A 16,697-nucleotide genomic window follows, 5' to 3' on the forward strand; every position below is an offset into this window, starting at 1 on the left:
AAGGAAAATAGTGCAGTTATAACTGGAAAGATTTTGGGGGGGCTTTTTAATTGAATTATTTACATCTGTCAAAGATGGGCCACTATAAACTAACTGCAGCACAGGACCTTTCCATATTATATAGAGCTGTTAAAGGGAAATGCTTAAATATGATCTAATTTCCAATAAAAACTGGGCAAAATCAATGCAGCCTCGGGATGAGTTTATATTTCACCGGGCAGCAGCTTTTAAAGAAGAGCTGAGCAGTAGCAGCATCTGCTAAAGTATTTTTGGGGGGGTTCAAGGCATGACCCCCTCCCCAGGCACAGGGACAAGGACGTGTGTGTTGGCAGGGGCTCATCCCACAGTCCGACCCAGCCACATAACTGGGCAGTGCTGTCACATGGAGAGCTGCAAATATAAACGTGGGGACGTGCCGGGGGCAGGGTGGTTCTTAGCAAGGTGACACCTGGGTCCCAGAGAGGGAATTATTGAACCTCACACCTCGCTCTGCCCGGACAGGGATGGTGATCCAGGGGGGATGAGTGACCATCACTCAGGAGAGCTGCCCTCACATTGCTCCAAGGTAGGTTGGGGCATTGCCATCCTGCCTGCTCACTCCTCGGGGTGCTGGGGGGACACTGCCATCACAGGAACCCCATCTGAGTTATTTGGGGGGGGCTAGGAGGGGGTACAAGGTTTAAATCAGCCATGTTGGAGGAGGCAGTGCTGCAGGCTGCCGGCCCTGGGGCTCCTGCACCGCGCTGGAAATTTCCCTGGAAAGATGATAATGATAATAATGCCATTCCCTGCTGCCAGAGGGCAGCTGTAAATCAGGGTGGTGATGCCAGGAGCTCTGCACACCTGCACATCTGGATGTTTTAAGGCAGTCTTGTGGGACTTTTGGAGCCAGCAGGTCAAGGGCTGAGATTCCCCCCGGAATGAGGACTGAGTTACGCGGCAGCTGAACTTGGGGGACGAGCTGTCTCCAAACCCTTTTGCTGCTGTGTGTTGTGCTGCTGCCTGTGCCAGGAGTGAGTTTTCCCAGTAATGAGAAGCTGGAGCAGGCAATTTAAGCCATTATTAATAGATAGACTTGATCTGAGGAAGGGAAATGCTTAATGTTGTGGTCAATGAGGTGTGCTCTGCAAACAGTCGGGCGCGGGGAGAAGGTGAAGATGCTCCCCCCGCGTTGGAGGTTGATGAGCGCGAGGCTACAAGTGCTCACCCTCACCCCTTTTTGGGGCCCTGGTCTGTGCAGGGGCATCCTTGCTGAAGTAAGGACACAGCAGGATGATCCCAGGCTGATTTTTTGCAGGCTCAGACCCTCAGATCCTCAGGGATCTCAAAGCTCTGATGACAGGTGGTGTGCCCAAGGCCCTGCAGCACAGCAGTGGCAGAGGAGAGGCTCCTGGAGTTTCCTCCACCACCCAAACTCGCTGCCTGAAGGCAACGAGTGCTTTACAAGCAGTTGAAACACCTGCATTTTCCTTCTAAACCCCAGCAGGAGGTTCTCCCCGGGGCTCCTGGCCATCCCCAGGATGTTCCACAGTTGTCCTGGCTCCTCTCTGCAGTAAATCCCACCCGCCTGCGCAGCCGCATTCCCCTTAAATCCACAGCAACATCACTTCATCCCGACATCACTCTCTGCTCCCGGGTGGAAGGAGCACTTGACTGGGCTGGCAGGAGCTCAGACTCTGGGGTTCTGTGTGCCAAGGGGACCTTTCCTCTCTACCCTTGCTGTCCCAGGCTGGTTTTAACCCCCTCCCTCAGCCATGAGTTAATCCTGGCCCAAGACTCGAGTGTTTATATGCAAATAGATGCTGATTGGGAAGGGTCACGGGGTATTTCAAGGGCAATTTAGTGCCAGACACACACGTACACACCCCCCCCTAACGAAATTAGCCCAGGTCTGACCCAGAAGGTCTGGACTCACTGCTAAATTTACCCAGGGAGGTAATCCCTGCCTGGGGAAGGTGATCCCTTCGGCGTGAGCAGGGACATGTGAAGGCAGGATTCCTCCACATCACCACAAAAATATTACAGGGTTGCTAATGTGAGGAGAGGAAAAGCAAGGCAGGCTCTGGAAACGCGACCCAGGACAAGTTCCTGAGGTAAATGATCCCTGTCTGTGCCGCTCCCTGGATCTCCAGACCTTCTCCTGTGCTGGCTGAAGGACCCCAGGGGGATAACTAGGATGATTTTCATACCAGAGCAGTGCTTGGAGGAGGTGGTTCAGTTCATACCAGAGAGGGGAATGGGCACAGAAGGGCTGAGTGGAGCAGAACAGCAACAAGTGGCAAAAGCAGAGAAAAATGAGGGGGTTTGGAGGCTCCAAACCAGCCAAGAGGTTGTGGACAGCCAGGTGGGAATGCCAGCCTCGAGATAAAGGGGAAAAGAGGAGAAAACAGGGAAGACCACCTAGGATGGCCTCAAATTAGCTCCCAATGCTGCTTCCCATGAATAGGGACCTTAAAAGGGGGGTCCTTCACCAAGAACCCCCTGGCCAAGCAAACTCCATCCTGCATGGACACAGTGTGGAGGTTTTGGGGCTCCATGCTCTTCCCACAGTCTCACAAGGCCAGAGATGGATGTCACCACAGCCAGGCTGAGGACACACTCAGAGGAACCTCAGGTGGCTCTGGCAGCATGGGGGGGTTGGCCCAGGGATGCCCAGAATCCCCAGCATGGTCCCAAACCTTTTTCCCAGGCTCAGATGGACTCCACACAGAGGGAACCACGCAGCATTCCAGCTCTGGTTTAACATCCCAAAATCTGCTTTGACCAGGTTTATTCCCCAAAGAGGTGGGTGGGAAATCTGGGAAGGGGAGGGTTTGTCACCCTGAGCCTCCAAGTCACGAGATGCCAGGCTCTATTCTTGTCCCCACCACGGATTTCTCCGGTGGGTGACCTTGAGGAGAGGAGCCTCGGGGCAGTGGGAACAGGGAAAGCTGTGCTGGCATCCGATGGCAGCAGAGTCTGGGTGCTTTCTCTCTCCTATACAAGGCACTGTCAGGGAGAGCAGCTTCCCCTGCCAAAGCCCCAGGAGGATTTGTACCTCGCTGGCCTTTGCATCCCTGCAGGGACATCCCAACATTCCAGGCTGGGCCAGTAACACGTAGCCCAGATTTTCCAGAGAGCAACCACAAGACCGGAATCTCATAGGAGCACCTCAATGAAAAAAAAAAAGAAAGTAGAGGGAAGAAAAACCTCCCAGAGCTCAGAGGACGCAAATAAGGTTATTGGGGATGGACAGACAGCAGGTGACTAAATTTCTTTATTTTTTTTAACTTTCCTAAACACTAGGCACTGTTTTCCTCCCAGCCTAAACACCCCTGTCCCAAATTGGAGCCTGCAAATAATCCAGCAGTTTAATCCAAGAGGTGCTGCTGCAGCACGGCCTGATGACCGCCTGACCCTCACTGTACCCCGTGTCCATCGTGATCCATCCCCTCTGGAGTTATAAATACGCCACAACAGAGCCTGGACTGGATTATAATTAGACAATGAGCCAAGAGGACGGAAACAATGAACTGTAAAAGCTTGGCTGTCCCCCCAGCCAGGACGTGCACACTGGGAAGCACTGGAATGAGCGAGTTACCAGGAGCTGGGACAGGAAAGCTGAGGATTTCCTCCAAATTGGATCCGGAGCATCCCTTAGCAGCTCGTGCTCCCATCGCCAGGTTTTACACAGCCCTGGTCACGGGAGACCTGAGGAGCCTCCAGGTGCTGACTGAGCGATACCACCAAGATGTCAACCTGGTCTTTGAGATCAGTAAAAACGAGCTGCAGTGGCAGGTGAAAAGCCAAGCCTCTTATGGACTCTCAGGTACCTTTCCTTTAAGGGCCAGGCAAGGAAAATGAAATAAATGGGTGTTTACTAACCCTAAACAGGAGAGGTGCAGTGCATTTAGGTGCCTTAAGTGTTCCCAAGGTGGATGGTGTCTGGTTAGCCCACAGGTCTGGCCATAGATATTCATCACTTTTCATATTCTCTTCTGCACATACTAACCCAGTGGAAGTGTAAAATCCGTGCATCCACATGATTTTTTCATGTTGGGATTAGACACCCTGTAGTTTGGGAATGCTTGCAGGAGGGCTCACAGCCCAAATTCCTCATGGTCCTATCTGGGAGAGATAAGAGGCTCTCAGGAGAGTGGTACCTGGTGCCTCCTCCTGAGGTGATGCTCCCCATGGTCCCAGGTGCTCATGGAGCATCATGCTCAGGAGATGGTCCAGGAGGTCCTGGAGCTGTTGGGAAATGCAATTCCTCACTCTGGCTGATCCCAAACCCAGCACATCCCATGCCCAGCCCTCCATCCCCCTCCCAACACGCTGCCACTTGGCTTGGGTGCCTTCATTCCCAGCAAAGACAGCCTTTCCCTCCCTGGGGAATTCGTGAGCTGCCTTTTAGCTCCTGCCAGCCTCTTGCCCACAGGATTGTGTGCCCTGATGGCAGGCAGGGCATTGCTTGCCCACCTCATCCCACATGAAATCCTGCTCCTGGATGAGCACACACCGAGGGAGTTTTGAGGGAGTTTTGTTTCCCCTCTTGCCGACCAAGTGCAACCAGCCCCTTTGGAACACCCAAAGCTGCCAGAGAAAAACGGGAAAAGCGGTGTCTGGAGCTGGTCCAGCCACAAGGCCGGTGGGCGGGGGATGGTGATCCAGGGGCTCATCCCATTCCCGTGTCCCGCAGGGCTGTGGGCGCTGGAGGAGAGGCGGGAGCTGAGCACCCCGCTGTGCCTCGCCGCCCGCCACGGCCACCCCGACTGCCTGCGGCACCTCCTGCGCCACGGGGCCGACCCCAACCTGGCCCCGGGGGGACAGGGACCCCTGCACGAGGCCTGCCGGGCTGGGCACAGCGACTGCGTGGAGCTGCTGCTGGAGTACAGGGCCGAGCCAAACCTGCAGAGCGACGAGGGCATGGCCCCGCTGCACCTCTGCACCACCCCGGACTCCCTGGGGTAAGGACGGGGGCCCCATCAGCATCCCACTGCTGGGGCCGTCCCTGGAAGTGCTCAAGGCCGGGTTGGATGGGCTTTGGAGCAACCTGGGATAGTGGGAGGTGTCCCTGCCCGTGGCAGGGGGTGGAATGGGATGAGCTTTGAGCAGCGTGGGATTCCGTGATAACCTCACTGTCCATCCTCTGTGCACAGAGCCCAGGAGTTTTGCCTGTGGGAAGCAAAAAAAGATGCCATGATCCAAGGCAAGGCTTCCCACATGCTCCCACATCTCCCAGCTGCCACAGCAGAGACAAAAAAAAGCACATTTTGGAGCCAGGCACATTGCACAGCCTAAATCTTCTTCCCATGGACAGGAGCAACCCAGCCCCAGCTTTTCCTTCCTTCTCTTTCCTGACTGCTTCTCCTAAAATCAGTGTGTCCTGCATCCCAGATCCAGCTCACTTCCCCCAGGAGATGGTCAGGATGGGTCTATGGGATGTGGAGCAATCCTCCCACCCCCTGACCCCACACAAGATCCACCTTGGTTCGTAGTTAGGGCTGAGGCTCATCCATGTGCATCCACATCTCTCCCTGGATCAGCATCACACAGATGAGCATAAAAAATATGGAGAAATATGGAAAAATATGTTTCTGTAACACTTTAGGTGCCTGGATCATCAGACACACGGAATCAGGATATTTTCCTTTTTTTTTAAATAAAGAGCTCAGCCACTTGATATCCTGATGAAACTGCTTAGGGTCACAGTGAATTCCATCACCTGCCAGCTTGCATGAAAAGCCAGCCTGACTTCCATCCTCCGCCCTCCAGGCAGGAAAGATTCACTGGAAGTAGGTGGTGAAAGCAAGGTTCCAACATATCATGGACACAGGGAGAGTGTTCTGGGGAAGGGAAGCAGCCAGAGAGGGAAAGACTTGATCGCAGCTTAGAAATGAGTCTCTGCAAGAAGTCCAAAAATCAAGTATTAGTGGCATTCTGGTTCAGCCAAAAATCTAGGGATGAATCCAACACATCCTTGGTGCCATGGGGGCTGGAAGGGGCAAGAGGGGAAAGGGAGGATGCTGCAAGCAGCCCTACCATTGACAAGGAGCTGGCTTTAATTCCTTCACCTGAGCTCTCCTTTGACCTTAAAGCTTCAGCCTCCAGCCCCATCCTAAAATCCCTGCGATTCCTTGATTCCCTGAAGAGATGGGGTGACCAAACCAGCCCAGGGCGTGCAGAGGATCTCCTGGACCCCAGAGGTCCAGGTGCCCTGGTTTTGCTTCCAAGCTTGGAAAAAAATACGATTTTATAGATGCGTATATATGTGTAAAAACAGAGCTGTTCTCACCGATCTGCATGTCCCATTCCCTTGGAAGGCGGAGGGGGATGGCAGCACAGCCACCAAGGGGATCAGACAGCCCCAACGTGGGAACAGCTGAGTTGTAAAGCCCTGGAATATTGGGGCTTTATAATGGAAATGCTGAGAGCCCCTTAACTACGGCGCCCGGCGCTACGGGGGCTTCTACAATAACTAAGCCAACTCCCTTGAAAGATCAAAAATTAATAGACATTTCAGACAGGGTTTGAGGTTTCGACCACTGCTTTTTCAATCGCAAAGACTTTGCTAAAGTTAGAGACTGAGGAGGTCAAGCTTTGGGTAACACAAACATTTCCTCTTTGATTAGGGGGAGACTACTTTACCTCGCCTCCTTTTTTTTTATTTTATTATTTTTTTCGTTGAGTAGTAGATTTTAGGTCATCCTTAATTTTTTACTGACAACAAAGAGCAGGTCATTGACCTACATAGAGAGCTATTTTATTTTTCTCCCTCTCGATAACAATGGCCAGAACACCTATGTGCCAGGTTCTTCTGTATTCCCATATACTCGGCAATTCACCATGGGGGCAGGACTTAAAACCTTTGAGCCTCTCAGTGACTGGGATAAAAAAAAATTATCTGGGCTTCCTTCCAGCCATTTGAGCTTCAGAATCCATGAGATTTCAACAAAAAGGATATCAGAGCTTTAATCTAGGGGCTTTTTGAAGAGATGGAAAAAAAAAAGTTCCAGTAAAGTTCAGTCTTACCTTCTTCACTTTAGGAGCTGTTCATGCCAACGTCGGCCTATTTAGTAGAGTTCCTCTCCTTGACCTCTTTTTTACAGCCGAGATAATTAACATGGTGGGGTAAGATGAGTCTCTAAATTCACTGCACTCTCTCCCTGGCGCTCTCCCTTTTCCCTCTTAAAGCCGGGATGATTAAAGGAGCCTGCCTTTATTGGCACCCCGAAAAAAAATAAAATAAAAATAATTGAGGGGGAGAGGAAGAGTCTCGGCGGCGGCGGCGGGGAGGGGAGAGCGGGCGTGGGGCGGCGGGAAGGCGCCTGGCAGGGATGCAGGACACGGCTCCCGCCTCCCAGCGCGGTGCCCACGGAGGAAGGGATGCTGAACGTCTGTAGAGTCCTCCTTCAGATCTCCCTGAACATCCCAGGCGACCGGGGAGAGCCTGCCTGGAGAGGAATTTCCCCTCTCCAGCCTTGCGCGTAGGGAAGAGGGCTCTGTGAAGCCAAGGGATGGGACAAGGAGGTGTCACCCCCACTTCCACGCAACTCGGCTGTGCAGTTCCCTTCTCCGAGCCTTCCCCTCCACCCTGGGAGCTGGAAGCACCACCTGCTCTGAACCCCCAGAGCTGAGGGATAGGGGATGAAAGGTGGAATGAGTCAGTGCAGGAGCTCAGGCAGCGTCCAAGGGGCTGCATGCAAGGAGCAGTGGGATGGGGAGCGAGCACCAGAGCTGCCAGGGACAGGGTGGGAGGAATTAGCAGGAAACGGGAGCTGGGCAGGAAGGCAGTGCCTAAAAAGGCACCGCGGTCAAGACAAGGCTCCCAAATGCCAGGGACGTGGGTACTGACCCAGTGGACCCGGCCCCAGGCACCCTCCAGCTATTCCAGCATCGTCCTGGACACTCTGCCCTCGTGGCTGTGGGAAATAAGCACCACTGCAAAGGGGGGAAAAGGGTATTGAAAAGCCAGCATTTAGCATCATCTAGTGCTAAACCTCATCCTCTGCTCTGTTTAGCCTTGCTAAATGCAACACTCGGAGCGTTTGGAGCCATCGGTTTGGGAAGCTGGGGAAGAGCAGCTCCTTCAGGGGTCCTGAGCGAGAAACAAAGAGGCCAAAAGCAGCCCCAGGGCACAGCCCAAGGCCTGGCCCTGCTCTCTGACATGTGACAAAATGAGGGCTTTTACTGATAAACCTCGCTCCGACCCCAGGGACGGGAGGATAAAACAAACAGGAGCTTTCTCCTTCAGGAAACCGGGGCCTGAGTGGGTTTTCGGGACGGGAATTTTCCTCCAGCCTCCGCTGCCCCAATCTCCTGCTCCTCCTGCTGGTTGTTCATCGCATCCCATTTTTAACTAAATCCCACTTTCCCAGCCTGGGGATTTTTCATCCCAGCCAGTGGAAGCCATCCTGGCATCCAGGAGGGCAACGGGCACATCCTGCCCTGACACTCTGATGGGTGAAGAAACAATAATAATAAAAAAATCAACCCCAAATAATTTTCTCCCATTTCATTGGATCCACGAGCCCAGGGCAGGGTAGGGGTGGAGCACTAACACCACTCACCCCAAATTTCCTTTACCTTAAGAAGTGACTTGCCCAAACAAGGAGACATCACCCATCACCTGCAAATGAGTTGGCAATGGCTTGGAAGTGAGTTTAAATTAGTCAAAATTAGGTACCAGGATGGATGGAAAATCAACCTGTTTGTTGTGCCACTGAATTGCTGCTGAGCTAAACAGAAAACTGAACGCAGCGTGCTCTTTCAGTATTCCCAGAAAATTGGAGAGGAGCCCTTAAAAAAGCAGCAAGCCAGCACTGGGCCTTGTTTAATGGGATTTCAGTCTAATCTGATGGCAACAAGCAGGATGGGAATGAAAATGCAGGAAGCCAGAAACGCTGGTGAAGTGTTGGAGTGCGTGAATTCACGAGGAGAGATTCTAAAGGTTAACAAGGGCATCTACCCAGAACCTGCTGATGCCCAGACATCCAAACAGGAGGCAAATGCTCCTCCCAGGCTCCCACCTTTCGCATTCACTGGAAGAGATCACCCCTTATTCATAGCTCCTTGCCAACATTCCCTCTTTGCCAAGGGAGGAGCACCCAGGAGGAAAATTCAATGTAAACCAGCTTGGGTTTCTTCCAACAAGCAAGCCTTTGAACCTGACAGCCAGCAAGAATAACCCTCCAGTGATGCAGCCTCTGGGAAGGATGGCATTTCCACAGGAGAATATTTGGGATATCTAGCAGGAGATCAAGAGGAGCTGAGCTCCCAGTAAGGAATTCTCTGTGAGGGAAAAATCCCCACGGCACAGAAAGGATGCTGGGCTGGACGATCCATTCTTTACGTGGAAATTAAGGGCAGGGGAATGTTCCCTCTGTGCTGCCTGTGTAGGTGGAAAGCTTCAGCCTGGGCACTCTCTCCCAAACCAGGGCAATGTTTGTGCCCAAGGTCTCCGGGCACAGCTGCCTCCTTGCCTGGGAACGCTTTAAGCATGATCTACCCCCGAAAAAAAAAGGAAGAAAAACAGAACAAAAGGGGATTTTTCTCACAGGCTGGGCTGCTGCATTTTTGCAGCCAAGTCAGCAGTTTTTTTCCCCTGCAGAACCATCCCTTGGTTTGCCCTATGTTATTTTAGGGTGCCAGAGCTGCTTGTGACATCAGGACTAAGTTAATCTGGAGAAGTCCCAAGAGAATCTTTATAATCTTTGTAATCTTTATAATAATAATTACAGATTCCCTGCTGACAAGGGTGGACAAGACCAATGAAAGAGACTGTCTGAGTGATCCCCTCCAACAGCAGCCAGCAAGCCCCAAGAAAAGCCTCAGGGAGATAAAACATTCCTTGAGAAAGGGATTCAGCATCCTAGACCAAAAAAAGCAAATTGGAAAGGAAGGATCTGAGAGTTTTGGGAATGGCACAACCCCGCCTAAAGCCACTCACACGCAACCACACCCCAAGCAGAGCATCCGTGGTGGATGCCTCTGGTGAGGGCTGGCACCTCTGGGAGCATTACACCGTCCCATGCTGCAGGAAAAGATCCTGCAGGATTTTTTTCCTGGCAAACTCAGGCTCAAAATCCATGGGAAAAGCAGCCCAGGGAGGAATTTTTAGATTCTGCACTGCCAAGGACAGTGAAAATCTTCCCACCTCCCATCAAATCCTGGGGGAGGTGATGAGGCAGGTCCACGAAGAGTCAAGTATATTATTATTATTATTATTATTATTGTTGTCATTCTTTCATTCTTTCATTCTTTCTTTATTTTATTATTGTTATTTTCCCCACATATGTTAGCCTTCCCCTGGGCCAGGGAAAACAAGCAATATCCTGGTGCTGTCCTTTCTCCTTGGGGCTCCTCTTCTTCCCCATCCCTGCTGCTGGAAGGAACAGGTTGGGACTTCTCTCCCAGTCGTGGTGGTTCTGTGTAAGCCCAGACCCTCCCACAGGGCTCTGGTGATGCCTGAGCTGAGAGAAAAGCACCTTTAGAGGGAGATTGAAGAGGCAGACGGGGTTAAAGATTGGTGCTCCTCCCTTAGACTCCATGATCCTCGTGGGTCCCTCCCAGCTCAGGATATTCCATGATTCTAGGAAAACACAATCCTTTAGTGTCCTCTGGACCAAGAGCACAACACAGGTGTTTGGGTCCCTCAAAGGGAGAAGGAAAATCCATTTTTATGTCCAAGCAAGTGGGCCTAGGATGGTCAAGGTGTTCAGGAATGGTCAAGGATGGTCAGGGATGGTCAGGGACAGTCAAGGTTGTCCAGATTGTCGAGGACACTCAGGGCAGTCAAGGGATGATCAAGGATGGTTGAGGACAGTCAAGGATGGTCAGGGTGGTCAAGGATGGTCAGGAACAGTCAAGGATGGTTGAAGACACTCAAGGATGGTTGAGATGGTCAAGGACAGTCAAGGATGACCATCCGTGAATGGCACTGGTCAAGGGCAGGAGGGAGTCATTGCCCAAACCACCATTGCCCTGACAGTGGAGGGCACCAGGTCACAGTGCCACCACCCTGCCCAGCCTCTACTGAGCACCACAACCCCAGCTCCAGCATGACTTCCATCCTCCCCCCACACCACCTCCCACCCCATCATCCCTCATGGCTCCAGCCCACCGCGCCCCTCAAACCCTGTCCTGGAGCTTCATCCCCAGCCTTCCCACCTTCCTGCAGGTGTGCCAGGCTCCTGCTGAGACACGGGGCCGCCGTGGACCTGCCAAGCGAGGCCGCAGGGGACACAGCCCTGCACGTGGCCGCCAGGCACGGCCTCTGCGACCACGCTCACCTCTACCTGCGGCGCCGGGCGCGCGTCGACGCCCGCAACGCGCGGGAGGAGACGGCCCTGGGAATCCTCTGCGGGCAGGCCTCGGGCACGGGCGAGGATTCCCTGCGGCTTTTCCGGCTGCTGGTTGCCCACGGCGCCGACGTGGGTGCCCGGGATGAGAGCTGGAGGAGCCCCTTGCACCGGGCGTGCGGGGTGGCCAACGCCGAGCTGGTGCGGCTCCTGCTGCGGCGCGGGGCCGACACCAACGCCATCGACTACGACGGCGTGTCCCCGCTGGGCTGGGCTCTGCAGGGCGCTGCCTCCCACAGGGATCTGCGTCCCCACCTCACCATCCAGCTGCTGCTCAACCACGGCTCCCAAAAGATATGGCCCCCTGCCTTCGTCAAGGTACCGGCCCCAAAATGGCGCCCGGAGATCCCTTCACACCGGGGGCCTTGCGGTTGGGAGCTTTGGGAAGTGTAAAGGTGGCGGGGTGGGAGAATTTGGGAGAGGGGACGGTGGCGTTGGGGAGTGATGGAAATGAAAGCCCAGCAGATGGGCAGGATTGAGCCAGCGTGGCTTAGAGGGATTTCCCCTGCCTCGGGAATGTCAGAGACAGGCTTGGCAGAAGAGCAGCCGGTGCAGCCGCCTCACGGCTCTGCGTTCCATTGATTTTACACCAAACCATAAAGAAAATATTATCCTGCCTTGTCAGGCACAAGCCAAAAATGTAAACAAGAAGTGAGGGCTGCATCCCGAGGATGAAGTGCCTCAGCAGGGCGGGGTCTTCCCACTGCTCCACAGATGGAGCAAGAGCTCCAAAACGTGCCAGGAGAAACCCCACAGCTGCCTGATCCCGGCCTGGAGCCATCCCCAGCCTGGAGCGTGCTGGGGTGGGACAAACCCTGGCTGCAGCAGGCGGATGTTGTCCCCCTCTGGCCCTGCCTGTCTCTGTCTGAAGCCTCACACTGTCCCTGGACAGGTGCTGAAATCCTGCGCTGCCGTGCCGGAGGTCATCGAAGTCCTCTTCAATTCCTACTCACAAATCCCGGTCTCCCAGGAGTGGGCCAAGGCCGTGCCAGAGGAGGTGTTCCAGGTGAGACAGCGCTGCTGGTTTGGCAGGGGTGGCTGAGACCCAAGGAGGGGGATTTCCCCACAGAACAGGGATTTATTTTCCCCACAGAACAGGGATTTATTCTCCCCACAGAACAGGGATTTATTCTCCCCACAGAGTGGGGTTTTTTCCCCCTACCCAGACTTCACTTGGACAGAGAAAGACCAAAAGGAATATTCCCTAGAGCACCACCACACACCTGATCCCTCCAAGTTTGCATCCCTTCGGCTCCACCATCCTCAGACTCCACATCCCTGCCCCAACCTGCCATAAAATCCACTCAGCCTCTGGAAGTGACCCTGGAGCCAGAGCACTTCCCAGCAGGAGCCCGCATCACTCATTTTGGCTTGGAAAAATCTCCTTCTCAGATGTGCAACAGGTACAGCCAGCCCTCTCTGGGATGGTTTGGGATGGCTCCTGGCCCCACAGGGTGAGGAATGGCTTCTGGAATGCGAACAAAGCCTTCAGCTTGTTCTGGGGAATGGGAGAAAGGATTTTTTTTTTCCCCAAATTAAAGAAAGGCCGAGGCTGCACAGCCCAATCCTGCTTTGCTTCCCTGTCTCAGGAACGGGGTCTCTTCTACGCCAGCTTTCTGTGGGATGCTGCTGCACCCTTCCCAAGGCTGGTTTCCCCCAGGAGAATTCCAGAATTTCTCAGCCACCCTTTGCCTGTGGAGCCGTGTCGATGCACAGACCCCTAACCCACAGTCACACATGGGCTCCTTCCCTCCTTCCCTTAGATCTTCATCCCAAAACACCCCCAGCTTCTTTGGGAGTCGGGAAAAGACCAAGCCCAGGTGGGTGATGCTGGTGTTGCCCTCTCTTTGCAGGAGCACCAGCCTTTCTACGAGTCCCTTTTCGGGCTGGCGGGCACGGCCCGGTGCCTGCAGCACTTGTGCCGCTCCACCATCCGGACAAATTTTGGGAGCAAATGCCATTCCCTCATCCCTCTGCTGCCCGTGCCCAAGGCTCTCCGTGACTTCCTGCTGCTGGAGCCCGAAGGAGTCGTGCTGTGAAGGAGCAGATCCAGGTCCAAATCCAGCCCTTCCATGGGGCACAGCAGCATCCATTTGTGCCGGGGGAGCCAAGGAGTGCCGCTTTCCATGATGGACGGCTGTTTTCCAGGGATTCACAACAGAACTAAGATGTGCTTTTGGCTGGAATTTGTATAATTTCCTTGTTTTGGTTTGTTTTGGTTTGATTTTTTTTTGTCTTCTAATTGTGCTTTAAATAGATTGTAAAGAGGAATAAAATGATTGGTGTCTGGAAGGAGCCAGCTGCAGGTGGGAATAGTGCTCGTTACGGGGGATCCCTGCAAAGCAGCAGGGTGAGAAGGGAAGGACGGGGTGGGTGACTCAAATCAGCCCAGGTGACCCAAACCAGCCCACCTGGGCATCAAATCCCCTGGGATAAATCTCACCTGGGAGTGGCACAAGCAGGGGTGCTGTGTAGAAGCCTTTAACAGGATGCAAAGTCCAGTGGCAGACCCTAAAATAAACTTTTAAATCTTTTTTTTTTTTTTTTTTGTATTTAGGAGCTGCTAAGAATGTTGTGGTTATTCCACACAGGAGGATGATATTCCAGCTCCCTGCAGTCCATGGGATGCACCAGCACCTCCCATATCCCTGGTACCTAGCACAGTTCCCAGGCTGGCGCATGAAGGGGCTGGAAAACCCGAAATGGTGGTGGAGCTGGGGCTTTCATTTCCCACAGTGACCTGGCCAAAGGTAGCAGGAGGAGTGAGGATTTGTTTCTCTCAGGTTCCCCAGATTAATTCCTGCTGAACCAAAGGATGTGCACACGTGTATCCCTTGGGAGAACAGCTGTCTTCATGCCACAGTGCTCCCCAAAATTCTTCCAGTGCTGAATTACACTCAGTTTTGGTTGTTTCCTTTTAAAAAAAATCCACCAAAAAATTGTATATATTATATTTTTATATATACATATATATATGATATATTATTGTATATATATATATATATATATATATATATAAAAACTCATTTTTCATGTTTGGCTGGACTTTGCTTGGAAAGCAGACAGCATCCCTGGCTCTCAGAGCTGCTGCCCGTGGAGCATGGAAACGGGGAGGAAAAAGAATTCTTCCCCTCTCCCATCTTCCACCTGCTGCTTCCACAACTTCCCTCGCCCTACATGGATGAGAAAGAGCATCACCAAATCTTCCCAACGTTCCCAATCTTTTGTGCCTCTCAGGGGAATGCCCCATCCCAAATGTCCGTGGCCGCTTGAGACCTGGCCCCTCGTGCCTTTCATGGCTGTTTGACTCCACGGTTTGTTTTGGTGGGAATTGAAGGGGATTTCGGGAAAACGCAACCTGGCTGAGCCATCCCGTTCGTTTGAAGCAACCCAGCCTAAATTTTGGCGCTCCTTTCATCTTTTGTGTGGCCTGCGGAGCGGCGAGAATGTCGCGTTTCACCTCTGGATCCACAGAGAGCGAGTCGCACCGGCTGACCGCATCCTCATCCCAAAATCCCAAATCCCCGGGGGTGGAGGCGGGGAATGCACATCAGAGGGGGCAGAATAAGTGGGTCTGGGGGGTGACAGAGGGGACAAGGGGTGTCCGTGGGAGGGGGACACGCGTGGGGTGGCGGTGGGGATGGGGGGGGTGCGCGGCGCCCCGCGGCCGGCAGGGGGCGCGCTGCGCTCGGCCGTCGGGGGCAGCCGGGACCCCACTGGGGAGCCCCAAAAACACCCGAAAAACGGGATTTCAAGGGAAAAAATGTTCCCGAAAAATCCGACTCCGAGCCGTTTCGGGGGGGGGGGTGGGGTGGGGGAGTTGTTCTCCCCTCGGTTTGCGCCGTTCTGCCGGCGGCGGGGGGAGCGCGGCGGCGGGATGATGCTCCGGGCGGGATGGTGGTGATGGTGCTGATGATGATGATGATGATGCTCCGTGTGGGATGATGCTGATGATGCTCCGGGCGGGATGATGATGATGATGATGATGATGATGATGCTTCGAGTGGGATGATGCTCCGGGCTGGGGTGGATAAGTTTGGCGGGCGGTTAAAGATGTGTTTGGCTATATATATTTAAATATATATCTATATATACACCCCAAATATAGATTTTTTCCCCCTTCCTGGCGGCGCCTTGTTTTGATGCAGATGTTCAGGGGAAAGGCTCGTTTTTATTTTTTTTTTTTTTGTTGTTGTTGTTATTATTATTATTTTCCAGCAGCTAAAGACGGGAGGTCACATTAACTTCTAATACGGAGACACATAAAAATGCGATTATGCCTGCTAAACAGAACACAGTAGGCTGCTAGTTAAGACAATGAGATTTCCAGGAAGCGATGCATAAATTCTTCAAAAAATGACACATTTTTCACGTTTCATTCCAATTAAATTACTGAGGCAGCTAACACAGCGCTGCGCCCGTCATACATTTGGGGGAAATGAAGGCTCTCTGTGTTTTTTCTCTTTTTTCGCCCTCTTTTTCTTTTTTTTTTTTTTAAGTAGATCTGGATGTGCGTGTTTTATGAAAGACGTTTAATATTAAGCTGCTATTAAGGAAAAAAATGTCAGAGACCTTCTCTCTCCTCGAGGATTTTTTTTTTTTTCTGTGTGTGTGTGTGTGGTTAGGCTGCTCCTGCTCGTTTTCCCACCCTGCGGTATTAAACCACCGATGGTCCAGCTGCAAAACAATTTCCAAATAATGGGAATTCCCCGCCCTGCTGCACACACCTCTCTGATTGCAAGGAGCTGGGGACAATTAAGGAGTGATGCGCACCCCTCCCACAGCAAAAATAAAAAGGTTTTGCCGTCCCGTCTGGTGTTTTTTCCTTACCCGGGGACCCTCTGGAGAAGGATCGAGCCCCACCCCCAGGGATGGGGATGGGGGGGGTGGCGATCCCAGTGGGAAGCCGGGTTTGCCTCTCACAATCTGAACAGGGGCTCGTCAGGGTGATAATCAAACCCCGAAGTGGCCCCGGTAATGAAAGAGCGTTTGATTTTTATTATTTATTTATTTATTTAATCTTTTCCTCCCTTTTTTATTTTTTTATTTTAAAGCGCGGGCTGCGCTGGGTGATCCGCAAAGCGATACGAATCAGAAATGAGATTTTTTTTTTTTTTTTTTTTGAAGTCCTAATGAACCTGATTGCAGGAACATTTATAATCCCCCATGGCTTTAAATGAAATCAGATATAATCAGGAGCTATGGGGAAAGGGAGTGTTTACAGGCAGAGATTGGGAAGTGCTGCTGTATTAGTAAAGATGCTGCTCCTTCTATTGATGTCTGAAATGATGGATAATGTGAGAATGGCAAATATACTATTTGTCTAATGGCTCTGCAATTAAATTCCCCTGTAAATGA

The 16,697-nt window shown here is 52.5% G+C and overlaps 1 protein-coding gene across 1 annotated transcript; it reads left to right on the forward strand.

The window, feature by feature from the left end:
- Nucleotides 1-2,809: 2,809 nt before the first annotated feature.
- On the forward strand, nt 2,810-13,761 carry ASB18 (ankyrin repeat and SOCS box containing 18). The gene is made up of 5 exons (XM_010407965.4): nt 2,810-3,808; nt 4,679-4,946; nt 11,159-11,657; nt 12,232-12,345; nt 13,193-13,761. Exons 1-5 carry the CDS (start codon nt 3,508-3,510, stop codon nt 13,376-13,378), a joined length of 1,368 nt encoding a protein of 455 aa, XP_010406267.4. The 5' UTR covers nt 2,810-3,507; the 3' UTR covers nt 13,379-13,761.
- The last annotated feature ends 2,936 nt before the right edge of the window (nt 13,762-16,697 follow it).

Source organism: Corvus cornix, chromosome 7 (genome assembly GCF_000738735.6).
Source record: "Corvus cornix cornix isolate S_Up_H32 chromosome 7, ASM73873v5, whole genome shotgun sequence".
Taxonomy (NCBI): Eukaryota; Metazoa; Chordata; class Aves; order Passeriformes; family Corvidae; genus Corvus; species Corvus cornix.

Coding starts and splice junctions, on each gene's coding strand:
- ASB18 (XM_010407965.4), top strand. CDS start 3,508: ATGAACTGTAAAAGCTTGGCTGTCCCCCCAGCCAGGACGTGCACACTG. Junction 4,947..11,158: donor ACCACCCCGGACTCCCTGGG/GTAAGGACGGGG, acceptor ACCTTCCTGCAG/GTGTGCCAGGCTCCTGCTGA. Junction 11,658..12,231: donor GGCCCCCTGCCTTCGTCAAG/GTACCGGCCCCA, acceptor GTCCCTGGACAG/GTGCTGAAATCCTGCGCTGC.